At 46.3% G+C, this 17,497-nt stretch overlaps 1 protein-coding gene across 1 annotated transcript in view; it reads right to left on the bottom strand.

Annotated features, from left to right (window-relative positions):
- Positions 1-16,096, bottom strand: part of PDGFRB (platelet derived growth factor receptor beta) — a 48,858-nt gene extending 32,762 nt beyond the window's left edge. Inside the window, exons 1-9 of the mRNA XM_069102730.1 lie at positions 15,986-16,096; positions 13,905-14,210; positions 11,109-11,375; positions 9,274-9,401; positions 8,637-8,811; positions 8,167-8,359; positions 5,122-5,237; positions 4,826-4,949; positions 3,243-3,454 (exon numbers count right to left, since the gene is read on the bottom strand). Of these exons, the coding sequence (XP_068958831.1) occupies positions 3,243-3,454; positions 4,826-4,949; positions 5,122-5,237; positions 8,167-8,359; positions 8,637-8,811; positions 9,274-9,401; positions 11,109-11,375; positions 13,905-14,210; positions 15,986-16,004 (1,540 nt within the window). The 5' untranslated portion in view covers positions 16,005-16,096. The remainder of the gene's footprint in view (positions 1-3,242; positions 3,455-4,825; positions 4,950-5,121; positions 5,238-8,166; positions 8,360-8,636; positions 8,812-9,273; positions 9,402-11,108; positions 11,376-13,904; positions 14,211-15,985) is intronic.
- Between the last annotated feature and the right edge of the window lie 1,401 nt (positions 16,097-17,497).

Raw genomic sequence — 17,497 nt, 5'->3', positions numbered from 1 at the left:
CTTTCTACAAGTTTGGCATTGGAGGGAAGGAGAGGGATCTGTCAATAGTTTTAAAGCATAGACGAGTCAATGGATTATACATGAGGAAGCAGATCCCCAGGGAAGGTGCATAAATTACTTAAGGCAACAAAAATGCCAAACAGTGAAGCTGGGACTGTTACCCAGATCTTGAGAATCAAAATCCAGCTTTCTTTCCATTAGACTGTATTGCTTTGAGTCAAGGGAAGTTTGGCTGTATGGATTTTCTTTTTTTTTTTCTTTCTTTTTTTCCTTCCTTTCTTTTCTTTTTTCCTTCTTTCCTTCCTTCCTCCCTTTCTTGTTTCCCTCCTTCCTTTCTTTTCTTTTTTTCCTTCCATACTTCTTCTTTGCTTCCTTTATTTCTTCCTTCTTTGCCTCTGTAATGAGAATGGGCATTTGAAGATCTTCCCTGCCCCTTAATAGACCTAGGGGGGGAGTTTGAGGACCTCCCCTGCTTTGAAAGTAAACTCTGCCCCCCTAATAGACTGAATGTGATCACATGGAGCCTGTGATGGAGGGAATTTGCTAAAGGGTGGAGCAGAGCCCACAGGAAGCTGGTCAGAGCTAGTCAGATAGTGGGGGACAGAGGAGCTCAGGCAAGGAGATAAAGAGGTTTGTGAGTAAATATTGATCTTGCATTGGTTTGTGGGAAGGCTGAAGGATGCTGTGGCTCTTAGCATTATTATGGCTTCTGAATATCTTTGGTACTATGATGGAATTGGCTTACTGGTTTTGGGATTGGGTTTTCTTGTGTCTAAATAAATGCTTCAATTGTATCCTCTATCTGGAGTGTTTGGTATATTTTGCAATCAAATGTCATACGATACTTATAGTCACAGTCTTTATCATGATCATGGGCGCTGTAAATATTGCATTGGTGCTGCAGCTTCTTTCTTCCTTCCCCCCTTCCTCCTTCCCTTCCTTCCCCTCTTCCTCCCTCCTTCCCTTCCTTCCCCCCTTCCTCCCTCCCTCCCTTCCTTCCTTCCTTCCTTCCTTCCTTCCTTCTTTCCTTCCTTCCTTCCTTCCTTCCTTCCTTCCTTCCTTCCTTCCTTCTTTCCTTCCTTCCTTCCTTCCCCCCTTCTTCCCTTCCTTCCTTCCCCCCTTCTTTCCTTCCTTCCTTCCTTCCTTCTTTCCTTCCTTCTTCCCCCCTTCTTCCCTTCCTTCCTTCCTTCCTTCTTTCCTTCCTTCCTTCCTTCCTTCCTTCCTTCCTTCTTTCCTTCCTTCCTTCCTTCCTTCCTTCCTTCTTTCCTTCCTTCCTTCCTTCTTCCTTCCTTCCTTCCTTCCCCCTTCCTTCCCCCCTTCTTCCCTTCCTTCCTTCCTTCCCCCTTCTTTCCTTCCTTCCTTCCTTCCTTCCTTCCTTCCTTCCTTCCTTCTTCCCCCCTTCTTCCCTTCCTTCCTTCCTTCCTTCCTTCCTTCCTTCCTTCCTTCCTTCCTTCCTTCCTTCCTTCCTTCCTTCCTTCCTTCTATTCTTTTTGAGGATCTTAGAAAAGAGTTTGGGAATTCATGAAGGTGAGAGGACATGAGGTAGAGAGGACAAGGTCATGAAGGAGAGACAAGAGCCGAGGTGTTAGCCTTGTCAAAGAGAAAATTGCTGAGATTTGGAGTCATCATGGAGGGGAACAGAATAGAGAGTCAACAGGAGAAATAAAAGCATTCTGTGCTTTGGTGAGAGATCATACGTTGTAGCCAACCAAGGAAGCATAGTTTCATGGATCACTTCCGAAGTGTTTGGCTGCATATAGATGGCGACAGAGATGACAGGCGCCCATTGTCAGAGTCTCGTCTCTCCAACGTCAAGCCTTCAGCCTCTGCCTCTCCCTTCTTATCAGGCTTCCCTTCCCTATTTCTCCTCCCAACCTTGTTTCTCATCTCCTGACTGCCGTCCACTTGATCCATCTACGGAGCCCTCTTCTTTATTATTCCCTCCATCTGAAGGTGCTCCCTTCATCTCTGGACCCTCTTCGGGCTGCAGCCTTGTCCTCCTTTATCCAGTTTACCAGTCCATCTTTTCATCCACCAGTGTAACCACCTGCTTCTCCCCAAACTCCTTTTTGCCTATTGGTCTAGACTGCAGGAGTTCTTTTTTTTTTTTTTAAAGCAATCGGGGTTAAGTAATTTGCTCAAGGTTACATGGCCAGTTATTTCTGGATGTGGTGCTGAGTATCTGAGCCCGGATTTGATCCCCAGGTCATCTCGACACTGGAGCCGGTGCTCTTACTTGCTGAGCCACCTGGCCACCCCTGACTGCAGGAGTTCTTAACCAGGTGTCCATGAATTTTTTCTTTAATATGCCACTTTTCCTGCTCTGCTCCTCCATGTCCCCAAATCCCCTCTAGGGAAGTTGTCCTTTCCTTCTAAAGCTGGTCACTCAATCATTAGGAATCTACTGGTCTGGCAGTCAAATGGCTGGAGTTGTTGTCTGGGCCCTAATACTTACTAGTTATGTGACTCTGAGCAAGTCATTTAATTTCTGTCTAATAAAACCTTATATAATAGTATTTGCACTACCTGGTCCACAGGGCTATTGTGAGGAAGGTGCTTGGTAAACCTTAAAGTGCCATAGAAAGGTGTGCTAATATTATTATAGGCAGTCCTGTTATTCCCTGCCTAACAAAAAGACGGTGATAGAGTCCCTCTATCCTCCCTCTATTTTAATAGGCTCTTAAACCATCAAAAGCATTTGCTAGGGGTAGCTAGGTGGCTCAGTGAATAGATCACTGGCCCTGAAGTCAGGAGGACCTGAGTTCAGATCCGGCTCAGACACTTAACACACATACAAAACCTAACCATGTGGCCTTGGGCATATCACTTAGCCCCAATTGCCCTACTTTCCCCCCTCCAAAAAAAAAAAAGCATTTGCTCCTCTGTCTGTACAGGGTAATACTTTATAGGATATTTCTCTTCTACATGCATGGTCTGTTTCAGCCAGTTACTGCATCTCCTCAATTTACTCTATCCAGAGCTTGGGGTCTCTACAGAATGGTGCCTCATTTGGGCTTCTGCTGGGTACCAGGAGGAAGAACAGTTGGACTTCTCAGAGCTGGGGGAAAGGATCCAGAAGATACACCAGTGCCTGGGGCCACCAGCACCCTCACATACGTGTACCCATTATATCTAGAGACGTGCATGGGCCTGCACAGTCACATAGGGCCTGGGACGTCCTCAAGGCCAGTGATGCACAAGAGAAGAGTCCAGTTACTAAGGGTGCGGGCCTTGGGACTCACAGTGTGGAACAATGGTGACTTCCTTGCTGTCTCTCCCCAGGAGGTTGTGTACATCACAAAGGACGGAGAGGGGCTGGTCCACACGTTGAAAGCGCAGGGTGCTGACTACCTCAAACAATTTCTCTTGCTCCCAGTAAGTCACATTGGTTTCCATCTGGATTTCCTCCTTGGAGCTGTTCCCCAGTGGGGTAGGCAGAACATCACGGGGACACCTATTTGGGATGGAAGCCCAACAGGATCAGTTTTGTCCTACTTTATCCAATTTACCAGCCCATCTTTTCATCCACCAGTCTAACTACCGGATAACCCCAAAACTCCTTTTTTGCTTATTGGTCTAGACTGCAGGAGTTCTTAATCAGGGGTCCATGAATTTTTTTAAAAAATATTTTGTTAGTTGTATTTTAATATAATTGGTTTTATTTATAATCCTGGGTATTTTATTTTATGCATTTTAAAACATTATTCTGAGGAATCCATGGGTTTCACCAGACTGGCCAAGGGGTCTATGATGCAGAAAAGGTGAAGAGCCCCTATTCAGTCAGTCAACAAACTCCTACTATATTACAGGCACCATGCTAAGCACTGGGGGTACAAAGAAAGGCAAAAAAAAAAGTCCCTGTTTTTGAGGAGCTCACAGTCTAATGTCCAGACAACTATGCACAAACAAGATGCACGCAAGATAACTTGGAAATAATCGATTTAGGGCAGGCATTAGTATTAAGAGGGATAGTAAAGACCTCTTGTAGAAGGTGAGTCTAGAGTATCTTGTCTTGTCCCCACTTACTTCTCAGGGGCTTTTTGGCAATGCCAGGAAGGAATAGTAGGTGTTGTTATAATCTGGTCTACTGATGATGGGCTTATAGGAAGTCTTCATCTCCACCCCCACCCCTAATTCTTCCATATCATAACCTGGCCAACTAGCTTCTTTATAAATGCTGCCCTGTCTTGCTCTTCCCCCAAGAGGCCATATTGCTCCCAGATGAATTGCTGGACTCTGAGTAACCAGAAGGAGAAATTCCAAGGAAAAGTAAGGAACTATTAGGATCTCAGTCCTGCCAACTCTCCAGAACTGCCCTGTCTTTGTGAGTGAATGAGTTTGTGCCCCTGATGAAAGGGCCAAGAACAGCTCTGGAAAGAAATTACTTGGAAGCCAGATTGATGTAGGGTAGATGAAAGAAAGAACTTCCCCCTTCAGTACTTTCTATCTAGGGGTCCTGTGGGTCTCTCTTTCTAGATGGTTTGATGACCAAAGAAATCATCTCTATCTTGGGACAATGGAAGAGCCATAAGCAGGGGGATGGATGAGTTGTTATTCTAACCCTTCTCCGTTTGGGGTCCCAGCCCATGCCCAAGGACTTGATGGTTCTGTGGACTCAAGAGCTTCAGACACATGTTCCCTCAGGACCATTAGAATGTAAGTTCTTTGAGCATGGAATATTTTTGCTTTTTCTTTGTATCTTCTATTTAGCAAAGAGCCTGACACAGAGTATACACCTAATAAATATTTGTTGATTGATTTACCCTTTATTCCCATAGGTTGAAGGCCTTGGGCATTGCCACCTGGGATTGACGTCTCCACTCACCTCTTAAAATCACTGCAACTGAACCAGTTAAGGACAGGCTGTGGCATTCCCTGGCTTCGGCAAGTGAGGAGTTGCTCCCCACTGCTGGGGTGGCTCTCACTCAGATCCATCACCTTAGCAGGAACTGTCCAAAGTGGGGCAAGAGAGGAGGGTCAGTGTGGGGGCGGGAAGGGGGGAGATGAGCTAGGTCAAGGACTGGGAGAGGGAGGCAGGAGGGAACTGAGGAGTATGGGAGGCTAAGGGGGGGAAAAGAAAAAGAAGGGAAGGAGTGAACCCTCTAAGGAGCCTCTCCTCACCATTGATCTGCAGCTGGAAGGAGAATGAGTCAGCAGCATCATCATGAAAGGCTCTGAGGGTATAATGACCCCCTTCATTCACCTTCACCCGCACTAGGGTCAGCTCTGACACATACCTGTGGAGGAAGAAAGCATCACAGAATAATGGAATCTTGAAGCTGGAAAGTACCCTAGAAAACACTTCCCCTAATCCTGTCCCACCTCTAAATCTCCCTATTTCTGTCAAAGGCACCACCATCTGTCCAGTCACCCAGGTTTGCATTCTTGGAGCAGTCCTCTATTGTTCACTCTTTCCCTTTACCCCTCCCTTAATCCTATCAGTTGTGAATGTCCACTCCCCAACATCTCTCCCTTTCTCTCCACTCACTGGACCACCCTTGGACTAGCAGAGCCCAGATGAGGGCCCAGGATCTCGATGTCTGAGTGGCTAGTGCAGTCCTGTGCTCTGTAGCCTTGACTATTACAATAGCCACCTAACTGGAATCTCTCCATTCTGCATTCCATCCTTTATACAGATGCCTGATCAAGCTACTATGCTCAACAAGTTTCAGTGGTTCCCAATTAGTTACTTTTCAGATAAAATACAAACTCCTCAGTTTGACATTTAAAACCTTTCACAGTGTGATTACAGTCCATCTTTTCAGACATATTTCACATCACTCCTCTGTCTTCTAGGCTCCAGGAAAACTGTCTGATTAGAACAATCACATCCTATTGGCAAAAGCCCATCTTCTGCCTCCACATTCCTGCACACAGTTGCATGTGGCTGCCCTTCCCCATTACATCGTGAGCATCTTAAGAACAGAGATTGTCTTTTGCCTTTTTGTATATAGCTAAATGTTGCAGTGTATAGAGGCCCAGCCCTGGAGTCAGAAAGACCTAAGTTCAAATCTGACCTCAGACAATGGCATGTCCCTGGACAAGTAATTTAACCCTATTTGACTCAGTTACCTCATCTATAGAATGAGCTGGAGAAGGCAATAGCAAACTAACCACTCCAGTATCTTTGCCAAGACAATCCCAAATGGCATCACAAAGAGTCATACATGATTAATTGACTAAAAAACAGCAATATCTTTAGCACAGTGCCTGACACATAGTAATTACTTAATAAGTGTTTGTTACCTGACAGTCAATGGGCTTCCTTATCACCTTGGCCTCTCAGAGTCCCTGCTTTCCTTCAAGCTTCATCCCAGGTTTTACTTCATCCCAGAAGCCTTTCCTGATCTCTCTAGCTGCCTCTTCTAAAATTATATTGTATTCTTATATCTGTGTAAATATTGCATCGTTGCCTTCTCCTTCCCCTCCCCATGTAGAAGGGAAATCTCCCAGAGGTCAGGGACTGTTTTTGTTGAGTGTGTATCCCCAGAGTCTAACACAGTGTCTTCCACATTTGGGTTCTTAAATGATGATTGAGTTGAATTTAGTCTAAACATCTAACTTTAAAGATGGCAAAATTGAGGCACAAATGACCTGCCCAAGATACCACAATTGTGGAAACAGTATTGGACTCCAGTTTTCTGGCTTGAAATCTAGCATTCTACACCCCATTGACCAGCCAGAGTCAAGCAGCAGGCCTTGCTCAGACTGGCAGAGGAGAGAAGCAGGCCCAGGATCTCCATGTCTGAGCAGCTGTGCAGGCCTGTGCTCTGTCCACGACACCAAGAGTAAGAGCTCATCAACTGTTCTGATGGGACTGGGGCTCTGGGAGGGTATGTATGTGTATGTGTGTATGTGTGTAGTGTGTGTGTATGTGTGTGGGTGTGGGTGTCTGTGTGGGTGAGGGTGTGTGTGGTGTGGGGTGTTGTAATGGGAATGCAAATTTGGAAGATCTTCCCTGCCCCTAGGCTAAAGTGCACCTGAAGCCTGGGGTGGGAGGCTTGTTTTTCAGTAGATACTTCTTGATTGGCCTTGAGTCAATAAGGTTGTTACATTCTCTGAGCCAGGGGAAGGCTATATAAGCCCTGATGTGTAGCTTTGTTTTGGGGGCTCACTTTGAGAGGTGTTCTGTGATTTGATCAGTATTCTGAAAAGCCGTTGTCCAGAGCCCCCCCGGCTTTGAAAAACCCAGATGTTGACTGGGTATGGATGTAATGGTTGGACAGTTTGGAAAGCTGTCTGCTTGATCTGTTAATGTCTTGATAATTCTGTCTGTATATTTTGAAGTTTGGGGTGCTGACATTTTTCCCCTGAACAAGGTAAACGATATATGTCTGACTGATTAAAGTAAGCTTGTTAACCCTTTTTGAGTTGCTTTCCTTTAACAAAGCAGATCCAAGAACCTGTGTGAGCAGCCACCCTGGGGACGCCGGGGTGCTTGCTGCTACAGGTGTGTGTGTAGTATGTGTGCTGTGTGTGTGTGTTGTATGTGTGTGTGTGTGTGTGCATGCATTTTTGTATGGCTGTGTGGTAGGAAGTAGAGGAAGGTAATTAGGATATAGAGATAACTGACCCCAAGGGCATGGTACCCAGTCCATAGACAGCCAAGCAACCAGTGCAGGCATTTTTCTTTCCTCTCCTCTCTTTCCCTCTCCTCCCTTTCTCTCTTTCCTTCCTCCCCCTTCCTCTCCCCTCTCTTCCCCTCTTCTGCTCCTCTCCCCTCTCCTTTCTTCTCTTCCTCTTTTCTTCCTTCTCTTCCCTTTCCCTCCTTTTCCCTCTTCTCTTCTCTCCTCCCCTCTCCTTTCCTTTCCTCTCCTTCCCTTTATCTCTCCCTCTTTTTTTCCCTTCCCAGTCTTTAGAATGGCTCATGTATGGGTTCCTACTTTATTGCAACCATGTTTCTCCCCCTGACAACAGCTCTAATCCTAGACAACCCTCTTTTGATTCAGGTCAAAGCCTCCTGGTACCAATTAATGCTTACAGCCCTAGCATCCATCTAGACATTGTTACATGAACTATATCTTTAGGAAAGGTATCAGTGATCTACCAGAAAGTGCCTCTAAGGAGGGAGGTCAGACTGACGTGAGCCTGGGCATCATGCTAGAGAAGGAGAGGATGTTAATATCATCCATATATTGCCTCCCCTAGTCAAGGAGTTTGGCTCACCTTGTCTCAGACAAATTCCTGGTGGAGATAGAGATCTCACTGGCGGTCCCAGAGCCCAGTGTCTGGTTGTCCTTGAGCCACACAATGGTGGGTGCAGGGTATGCTTCAATGAGCATCTGTAGTGTTCGACTTTTGTGCAGCTCAGCAAACTCCAGCTCATCTAACTCCCCCAGAAACCTCACAAATCCTTTGTCTGAAAGGGTTGAAGAATCAGAGAAAATGAGATTGGAATTTCAGAAGAGACAGGAGCTCAAAAGGGACAGAGAGATGGTATAGGGCTCAGAGAAGAAGTAGAGGAGAGAGATGGTGTCAGACTCAGATATCATAGGCTGTCCCAGAGTTAGGCTCCCCCTTTATACAATACACCCAGACTGTTCCCAAGACCATGACTCCCTCATTTCTCTAGTAAGGTTCTTTCCCTGTTTGTTTGGCCAGCAGGATGAGAGTGAAGGCTTGGCCTTTGTACTCACCGATCACGGTAACATTGACCCCTTTCATGTCCCTGTGGCCATTGTAGCTCTCTGAGACATTGCAGACATAAGTACCAGAATCTCCTAGCTCAGCACTTGGGATATGCAGGATGGAGCGGATGTCATACTCTACCCCCGACAGGAAATCTGTCACTGGCTCCACCAGCCGCTTGCTCTATGGGGACAGGACAGGGAAAGGGCTCAGGTCCCAGAGAAGTCAGGGAAGGCTTAAAAGAAATCTTTGGGGGTACATGGTATCAGAAAGAGGAAAAGCTAGGGGCTGCTGGCATGGACTTCCATGGCTCCCTCTATAGCACATGTGTGCCAGGACAATAAGGATGGGCCAAAGGGCTGCCTTATCTGACTTGGGAAGGGAAGAATGGTTGACTTGCAATTGACAACTTCAGCCTAACTCAGACCAGAAAGTCCCACTCAAAGGGTCCTCTGGAAAAAAGCATAAAGTCCAGCATCTTTTATGACCCACCTCCATTCAAAGCCCTCCCTCCCTCACTGACACTGAGCATGGGCCCTGGCAAGAGTGGCCACCCCCATCCCCTTCATTCTCTCTCTTCACCCTCATCTCTGTCGGGACTAGACCACCTATCACCCTTCTCACTTCTCCTGATTGTTTCCTCACCTCCATTCGAGGGTAGGTCCAGTCAAAGTTCACCATCTCATTACCCTTCACAATGCAGAGGACAGTGATGTTCTCACCCTTCCGCACCACAGTCTGGACTGCGTTCACTGAGACATTGATGGATGAGACTGTGGAGAGAAAGAGGGAACAACCCTGAGCCAAGGAGCCAGAGTCCAAGGGACTGACAGCAGAAAGAAATGGCTAGCCATATTTAATAACAGATTCAGGACTTGGGAAGGTAACCTCATCATCTGAATCTAATAAAATGAAACTAAAGAGGAATAAAGTGAGTAGTAAAGGAAGCAGCGTGGTACAATGGGAAGAGAATTCACTGGCTCTTCAGTCAGTGACTGTGAGTTCAGATCCCACTCTTGGTGATTCCTATCTGCGTGTCTTTAGTTCCCCTGATCATTTTCCTCATATGTGAGACCATGGGGTTGAACCAATTGGTTTTTGAGGCCTCTTCCAGCTTAGATTTATGACCCTATAATCCCCTCAAAGACATGTACAATGGTGGACATAGTAAGAATGAATGACAACAGGTGGCTATGTTGGTTGGATCGAATTGAATTTGTTGCACTGATTTGCACTGGCATCTAGAACCAGACTAAGTCCTATAGTGTATAGTGCTGATCCTCTATGGAGACCTATGGAAAGACACAGGCAAGAATCAAGAAAGACAAACCCACACATCAAAGACTCCCCACACACCAATGATAATTTTACCTCTTTGGCCTCCGTTTCCTCTTCTGTAAAATGAGGGGGCTGGACTTTATGAACTCAGAGACACCTTCCAACCCTCAATCCTAGAATCCTGCGCTCCTAGGTGACTTAACGTCCCCTCAGTAGTCAGCACCTCAATTTTCTCATGAGTAAGATGAAAATAACATTGACTGTCCCTGCCTACATCATATGGCTATGATGAAGCTCACAGAAGGTAAATGGGAGTGAAAATGCTTTGGAAAGGACAAAATGATTGACATGTTGGTGAGATGATGATTATTTTATGTGAATTTTCATTGTTAATATGAGTAATTTATTGACTATTCATAGACAAGCTTAGAACCTGGGGACAGGCTAAGAGAAAGCTTTTCTCTGTCCTTGGTGCTATAATATGACTTAATTGTGGATGGGCTTTACAAGGCTAAGCAAACAAGCCCTCTTGCCTTTCTTCATATGACAACTCCATCTCCCAACACTGTACCTTTGCACAGGCTGCTCTTCGTGCCTAGAATTGCCCCCTGTCCTCACCTCTAATCTTTAGAAACTCTTGTTTGTTTCAAGGGTTAGTTAAGCACCAATTCCCACGTAAGGTCTTTCTTGTCCACAGCTAATAGTGCCTCCTTATCAAATTACCTTATATTTGGGGTGTTTGTGTGTATGTGTGCACCAATTGGTTACTTCCAATAGACTATAACTGTCTTGATGGCAGGGACTGTTTCATTGTTTATCTTTGAACACCCAGTACCTAACAAAGTGGTGGCCAGCTAGGCAGTGAAGTGGATACAGTGCTTCTGCCTGGAGTCAGGAAGACTCATCTTTCTGAGTTCAAATCTGGCCACAGACACTTCCTAGCTGTGTGACCCTGGGCAAGTCACTTAACCCTGTTTGCCTCAGTTTCTTCATTTGTAAAATGAGCTAGAGAAGGGAATGGCAAACTACTCGAGTACCTTTGCCAAGAAAACCCCAAATAGGGCCATGAAGACTGAAGAACTACTGAACACCAATGATTGTAACAGTGTCTGGTACATAGAAGGTGCTAAATAAACGCATGTTGATTTATTGAGGGGAAATGAGGTTCAAGGGAAGTTGGCCCAGTAGGGTAAGGTCCTCACCTTGGATTCGGTAGACATAATAGGCTTCAGAGTCCACCTCCCTGTCATCAATGATGGTTTTGCAGATGTAGGTCTTGTCCTCGAAGGGGCCAGTGAAGCCACGCTGGTGGTCGTAGGGAACAGGCAGTGACACGTCCACCTTCTTCTCATGCAGTGTCACCACCAGCTTTGGGTCGGTCACTCGACACGGGATTGTTGTCTCGCTGTCTCCCGTGAAGAAGATGAACAGCTCTTCGGGATCCACAGGGAGGAAGTCCACGGAGGAGTCTGCAGAAAGAATGGTGAGGCTGAGTGGATGAGGAGCAGAGCCAAGCTGGTTTGTGTCCCAGGAATATTGGCTGCTCTGCTGGGGAATCCCTTCCTGCCTGAGTCCCAGACTGGAACTCCTGCCTTGCCGAAGCCTTAAGAGAAAGATTAGTAAGGTATAACACTATCAATATAGCATGGCAACCAGACTGAGGAGGGCCTTGTATTCTAGGTCTGGACATGATTCTATAGACAATGGGGAGCCAGTGAAGTTGTTTAAACAAAGAAATAACATTATCAGAGGTATACATTAGGATGATTAATCAAGCAGAATGTGCAGGATGTATTAAAGAAGGAATAAATAATGAATAAATGTATTATAGAGGGAATAAATAATAAATGAAACAAAATAAATCAGGGCAGCTAGGTGGCACAGTGGATAGAGCACCAGTCCTGGGGTCAGGAGTTCAAATCTGGCCTCAGACACTTACTAGCTGTGTGGCCCTGGGTAAGTCACTTAACCCTGATTGCCTCCAAAAAAGAAAAAAAATCTTCACAATAACTGGGTGGCAGAATTTCATTAGAACATAGGTTTCCTGACTCCCATATCAGGGCTCTTGAATCAAAGGTACAGCTGTCTCAGATTCTCCTCTTTCTTCAGGGGCCAGCTCATCTTACGTTCTCTAGGAGGAACACGACCTCTAGTCACTTCTCCATAGAGAAGAATCACAGGGGGTGGCCAGGTAGCACAGCGAGTAAGAGCACCGACTCCAGTGTTGGGATGACCTGGAGATCAAATCCCGGGCTCAGACACTTAGCACCCACCCAGAAACACCTGGCCGTGTAACCTTGAGCAAGTTACTTAACCCCAATTGCTTAGGGGTGGCCAGGTGGCTCAGCGAGTAAGAGCACCGGCTCCAGTGTCGGGATGACCTGGATCAAATCCGGGCTCAGATACTCAGCACCACACCCAGAAATAATAACTGGCCGTGTAACCTTGAGCACTTAAGTTACTTAACCCCGATTGCTTTAAAAAAAAAAAAAAGAAGCACAAAGTTGAAAGGAACCGCAGAAGTCACCCTGTCCAACCCCTAACTGAACAGAAATTCCCTCTATAACATCCCCCAAGTGAAAGGGAGCTCACTACCTCCCATTCCACTATGAGATGTTGGTGGTAGGTATTAACTGTTGGGAAGTTATACACATATGTCTCAGTTCCCTTATCTATAAAATGGGAATATTATTATATCCTACACTAGTTACTTTACATGGCTATTGCAAATCTCAAATGAAATGCTGTGTATAAAGCACCTGGTAAAGCAAAAAACACTCTCTAAAAAGTCATCATTATGACTGGCCTTCAGCACATCACATAGAATAATCACTCTGTTTTTATTCATCTCACCAGCTTGATTGTCAGCCCTGTGTGGGCAGGCACTGGGCCTTACACCTCATTGTATCACCCATAATGCCTCACAAAGGACCCTATGCTGAGTAGGGCTTCAGTACAGGTTTATTCTGAATGATGATACTTCAACAAATCAATTTAACAAACATATTAAACCCGCTTTGCTTAACAATAAGCCATCTCTACATGAACCCCACCAAAAAAAAGATGAGAATGAGGAATAATAAACATGTGAACTCCAAATAACCTTGAAGATTCAACAGATTAACTGTGTTAGAGCAGACAGAACTTTTTTCCCACAACTGTCCAGGCATTATACCGAGGCATAAAAATTAAAAAACAACATTTTGAGTAGCTGTTGCCTGAATGCTCAAAATTTTCAAATTATGTGGAATGAAAAATTGCAATATGTATAGACTTAGGAGAAGAAATAAAAACCATACGGGAGGGGTGGCCAGGTAGCACAGCGAGTAAGAGCACCGGCTCCAGTGTTGAGAACACCTGGAGATCGAATCCCGGGCTCAGACACTTAGCACCCACCCAGAAACACCTGGCCGTGTCACCTTGAGCAAGTTACTTAACCCCAATTGCTTAGGGGCGGCCAGGCGGCTCAGTGAGTAAGAGCATCGGCTCCAGTGTCAGGATGACCTGGGGATCAAATCCGGGCTCAGATACTCAGCACCACACCCAGAAATAATAACTGGCCATGTAACCTTGAGCAAGTTACTTAACCCCAATTGCTTAAAAAAAAAAAAAAAACCATACGGGAAAAGGATGAGAGGCATGCGTTGCCTCTGTTATCTAATTGTCACTGGGGCTGTCCCAAGATGCATTAGGTGAGTCTATAGAAGATGAGCTCAAATCCCAATACACTTATTCACTCATAAAATGCTTCTTTTTTATCTAATTTCATTATAGTCCAAGGACCATTAAATCTATAAGAATAATAATAAGATAGTGACTTGTGTTCAGACCTTTTCAATATGAACACCTGTCCCAAAGGAGGAGAAGAATGAAATCACGGTGATAGAAGTAATAATGATACTATCCCTAGGTGGTGGCAGCAAAGCCCAGGGCCCTGGTATGTCACTGTACAGCATAGGCAGGGATCTTCATTACTGGATCTCAGAGCCTCCACTCACCTGGCACAAAGATGTAGACCCGCTTCTGCCCACCAAACTCCAGGCCTTGGGAGCCATTGGAGGAACATATGTATTCTCCTGTGTCAAGGCCAGTGACGTTGGTGAGGGTCAAGACGCTGGAGAAGGTGCCATCCTGGGCCTCAAGTACGGGTGGTGGGGTCTGCTGGGGAGTCTTTTCCCAGGCCACTGGGGCATCCCCTGTGCAAGTCAGGACAAAAGTGCTGGAGACGTTGAGGATGAACTCTGAGCCAGGTGGGGTTATCTCCAGTGCCTGGACCTCAGGCAACAATAACAGCCACAGCCAAGCTTGTAAAAAAAGGAGACAGAAGAGAGAATAAGGAGAAAGGCAAGGGAGAAGATCTGAGCTGCCCCATTCAGAGCTCGTCCTATTCCAGTTTGGTATAGAGGAAAGAAGGAAGTCAGAGGAACTCGGTTTGAAACTTGGCCTTGCTAGTGTAAGTTTTGTGCAAGTTTTGACAATTCACTTAATCTCTCTTGGATTCAGTTTCCTCACTTATAAAATGGGATGGTTAGACAAGATGGCTTTTTAAGGGTCTTCCTTGTTGATAAATCCTTTGAGCCTATTACTGTATTAGCACACAGGTCCTTCCACAATCCCTGTCTAGACACAATGTTTTCACTCAGAATAGCAACTGCCTCACCTTCTCTTGGTCTCCCAGTCTAGCTCCTCCACCTCACACTGGGGAGTGGGTTGGGAAGGCCAGTCCAATTCACTCTGGAAGTCCCAGGCCTGCCCCAGTACCCCGCCATTTTAGTCCCCCTCATTTTCTCCCAAACCTTGGCCCCCAAGGCTCCCCATCTGCCCAGGTCCCAGCTCCACAATTCCCAGCAATGAAGCCGGTCAAGAGCCAAGGAGCAGCAGTGGGAAATCCCCAGGAAACAATCTCTAGGCTTCTGGCTTCCTGCATTGCTTCCTAGGTCATTTCCTGTCCTTCTGCCCTGCCACTGTTCTCTTGCCTAGGCTTGGGCCAGAGCCTATGGCCTAGACTCCAGAACTGCTCTGGGGCAGGGGAGGAGTTAGAGCCTTTTGAGAAACTGAGACAGGGATGGGAAGGGTCTGGACATTAGCAGCACAATTTACACTAACTACCTTATAATGGTCGCAAAGAACACACTCCACTTTCCAGCCCACCCCCATGTTTTATTCATCTTTCTCTCCCCCAGAGTACCAATGCAATGTTCTCTGTACTCAGCAGATACTTAATAAATAAGTGGTTGTTTGGTGAATGAAGGAATTAAGAAATTAATCTGATCAGTTGGCTGCTTGATTGGTCACTTTATCAGTTGGTCCATCAGTCTAGATTCCATTTCATACAGAGGCCTGTCTTAGGCATGGTGGTAAGGGATAGAGAAGAAACTATTGCTAGCCTTTAGACAAGGTTTGATAGGCCAGGCCCCACTTACAGGAAATGGACTAGAGAACCCTAGACTGAAACCTCTGGAAATGTATTGACATGACCAAGAGAGACAGATCAGTGACAGGTCTACAGATTAGAGTGCCTGAAGGGATAAGAACTGGGTGAGGGGAGACATGGAAAAGGTGAGTTTGAGAGATAAGAAGATGGTGGCTTGGCAGACAGAGAGGGCATTCCAAATCACAGGAATGGTAAGTATGAGGGTACAAAGGAAGGCACAAAAGTCATGAGGGAAAGGGTGGAAGGACAATGGAACAGGAGGGCACTTGAGGAGTGGTTTGGCCAGCACATGGAACATGGGTGGGTAAGATAAGCATCTGGATGGCTTGCATTGGGTAGTATGGGGCTACTGCAAAGCCAAGATGGAGAGAACTCCTGCAGCTGACCCATTTTAGAGATGGGGGAAATGAAGCTTGAAGTCACTTTGGAAACATGGCAGGGAAACGGAGCTTCTAGGCTCCTTTATACTGTCCTTTGGTTTGCACCACTTTCTCTACCATTCCCACCTTTGCTACAGGGCTGCTGATCCAATAAGGCATCATTTTGTTTCCCTCTCTCCATCCCAACTCTTGTTCCCCTATCCCTCACATACCACACACACACACACACACACACACACACACACACACTTACACTCACACTTACCTGAGAAGACAGGAAGCATCTTCAGATCTGGAGGCAGCACTGACTTTCACGCTGGGGCCTCTCCCTGCCTTTCTGTCCTGTCAAAGAAACCTGCATCAGGGCCAACACAGGAAGTAGCCAAGAGAAAAGAGGGGAAAACAGAGCAGGGGAAAAGGTGAGGGAAATGGGGAAAGGTGGAAAGAGCAAAAAGGGAAGTTGAGTAAGGACAAGAAAAAAGGAGAGAGTGAGGAAGGGGAAGAGAAAAAAGGGGAGGTGGAAAGAGAAAAAGCAGGGCAGCCATGGGGTATGTGCTGGGTGGTTTCTGAGGGACACATAAGAACTATGGTCCAAACTCTCCTGAAGAGGAAATAGCGTGAGAAAAAAGGAAAGAGGAGAATCTCTGGATCCCTCTACAATTTGCAATCCTAGACGGGCCTCTCTTAGAGTTAGGGTGACCATATTTCTTGAATGTAAATCAGAGACACTTGGTCTGATAAAGGAGACTCCTTCACCCAAACCTCATTAGAAGTGCTTTCTTTACTTGAAATCAGGATTGTAGGAAAAAATCCCATAGAGTCATCACACCCCATATGGCCGGGCTGCCCCAATTACCCATCTCCCATGTTTTCCATTGCCACCAGACTTTGAGAAGGAATCCTCTTTCCTCTACCCTCACCATCTCCCCTCTGCCCCAGCTGGGTCAGCTCAGTCAGCCCAGATGGGGGAGATCACCAGTTGGCCTCTTCACCCATCCCATCACTACTACCCACTACCCACCCACCAATCAATAGGCCTCATGCCTCTCTCTGAAGCCTATGTCTCTGAGGCCCCCTCCCTCCCCCATCTCTCAGCCCCTACCAAAGTCCCCTCACTAACTCTCCTAAGCACAATTCCCAGTCCAGGCTATTTGGAAAAAAGATATAAAAGCCCCACTCTGAGGAGGAAAAGGGGGGGGGGGGGTAAGAGCTAAACCAGTGTCCAAAGAGCTCCCATGAGGAGGGGGAGAAAGCACAACAGGAAATGAGGGTGGGCGGGAAAAGAAAACAGAAGGGAGAATTCTGACCATCGGAATTTGATGGGGGGGCAGGGCTTGTTCCTACCTCCAGGCCACAGCAATGACCAGAAAGGACAGGCACAGAGGAACTGGTAGAGGAAAAGCATAGTCCCTTTCCTAGGAGGCCCCACGAGTCCCCCACAGAGGGTTTGGCTGTAGCTCTTCCTCCCTTCCCAAATGCCCCCAATCTCACAAACATTCCTCACTGTTACCAAGAGAGTTTTTGGTCTCTTGGGTTTTCCACATAAAAGCTGAAGATTCAGTGGGGAGGGTAGAAGGAGATATCAGAAAGGGGAGGGAAGCAGGGGTCAGCTTGGGGTCTAAGATGAGGGATGGGGCAGGGAGGAGGCTGGAATGAAGAGAGGCAGGTCGGGTAATGGGAGTGGGGACCGGCGCTTTGCTAGTGAGTCGGTACTAGGATTTAAGTGAATGCTAGATTCCTCTCCCTCATTGAAACACAAAGCTTTTCTCTTTCTTGT

Source organism: Petaurus breviceps, unplaced genomic scaffold (genome assembly GCF_028583685.1).
Source record: "Petaurus breviceps papuanus isolate PSGF00001 unplaced genomic scaffold, PetGlider_PUasm1.0 551, whole genome shotgun sequence".
NCBI lineage: Eukaryota > Metazoa > Chordata > Mammalia > Diprotodontia > Petauridae > Petaurus > Petaurus breviceps.
The sequence above is the reverse complement of the archived record's forward strand: the minus strand, read 5'-3'. Positions and strand labels throughout refer to the sequence as shown.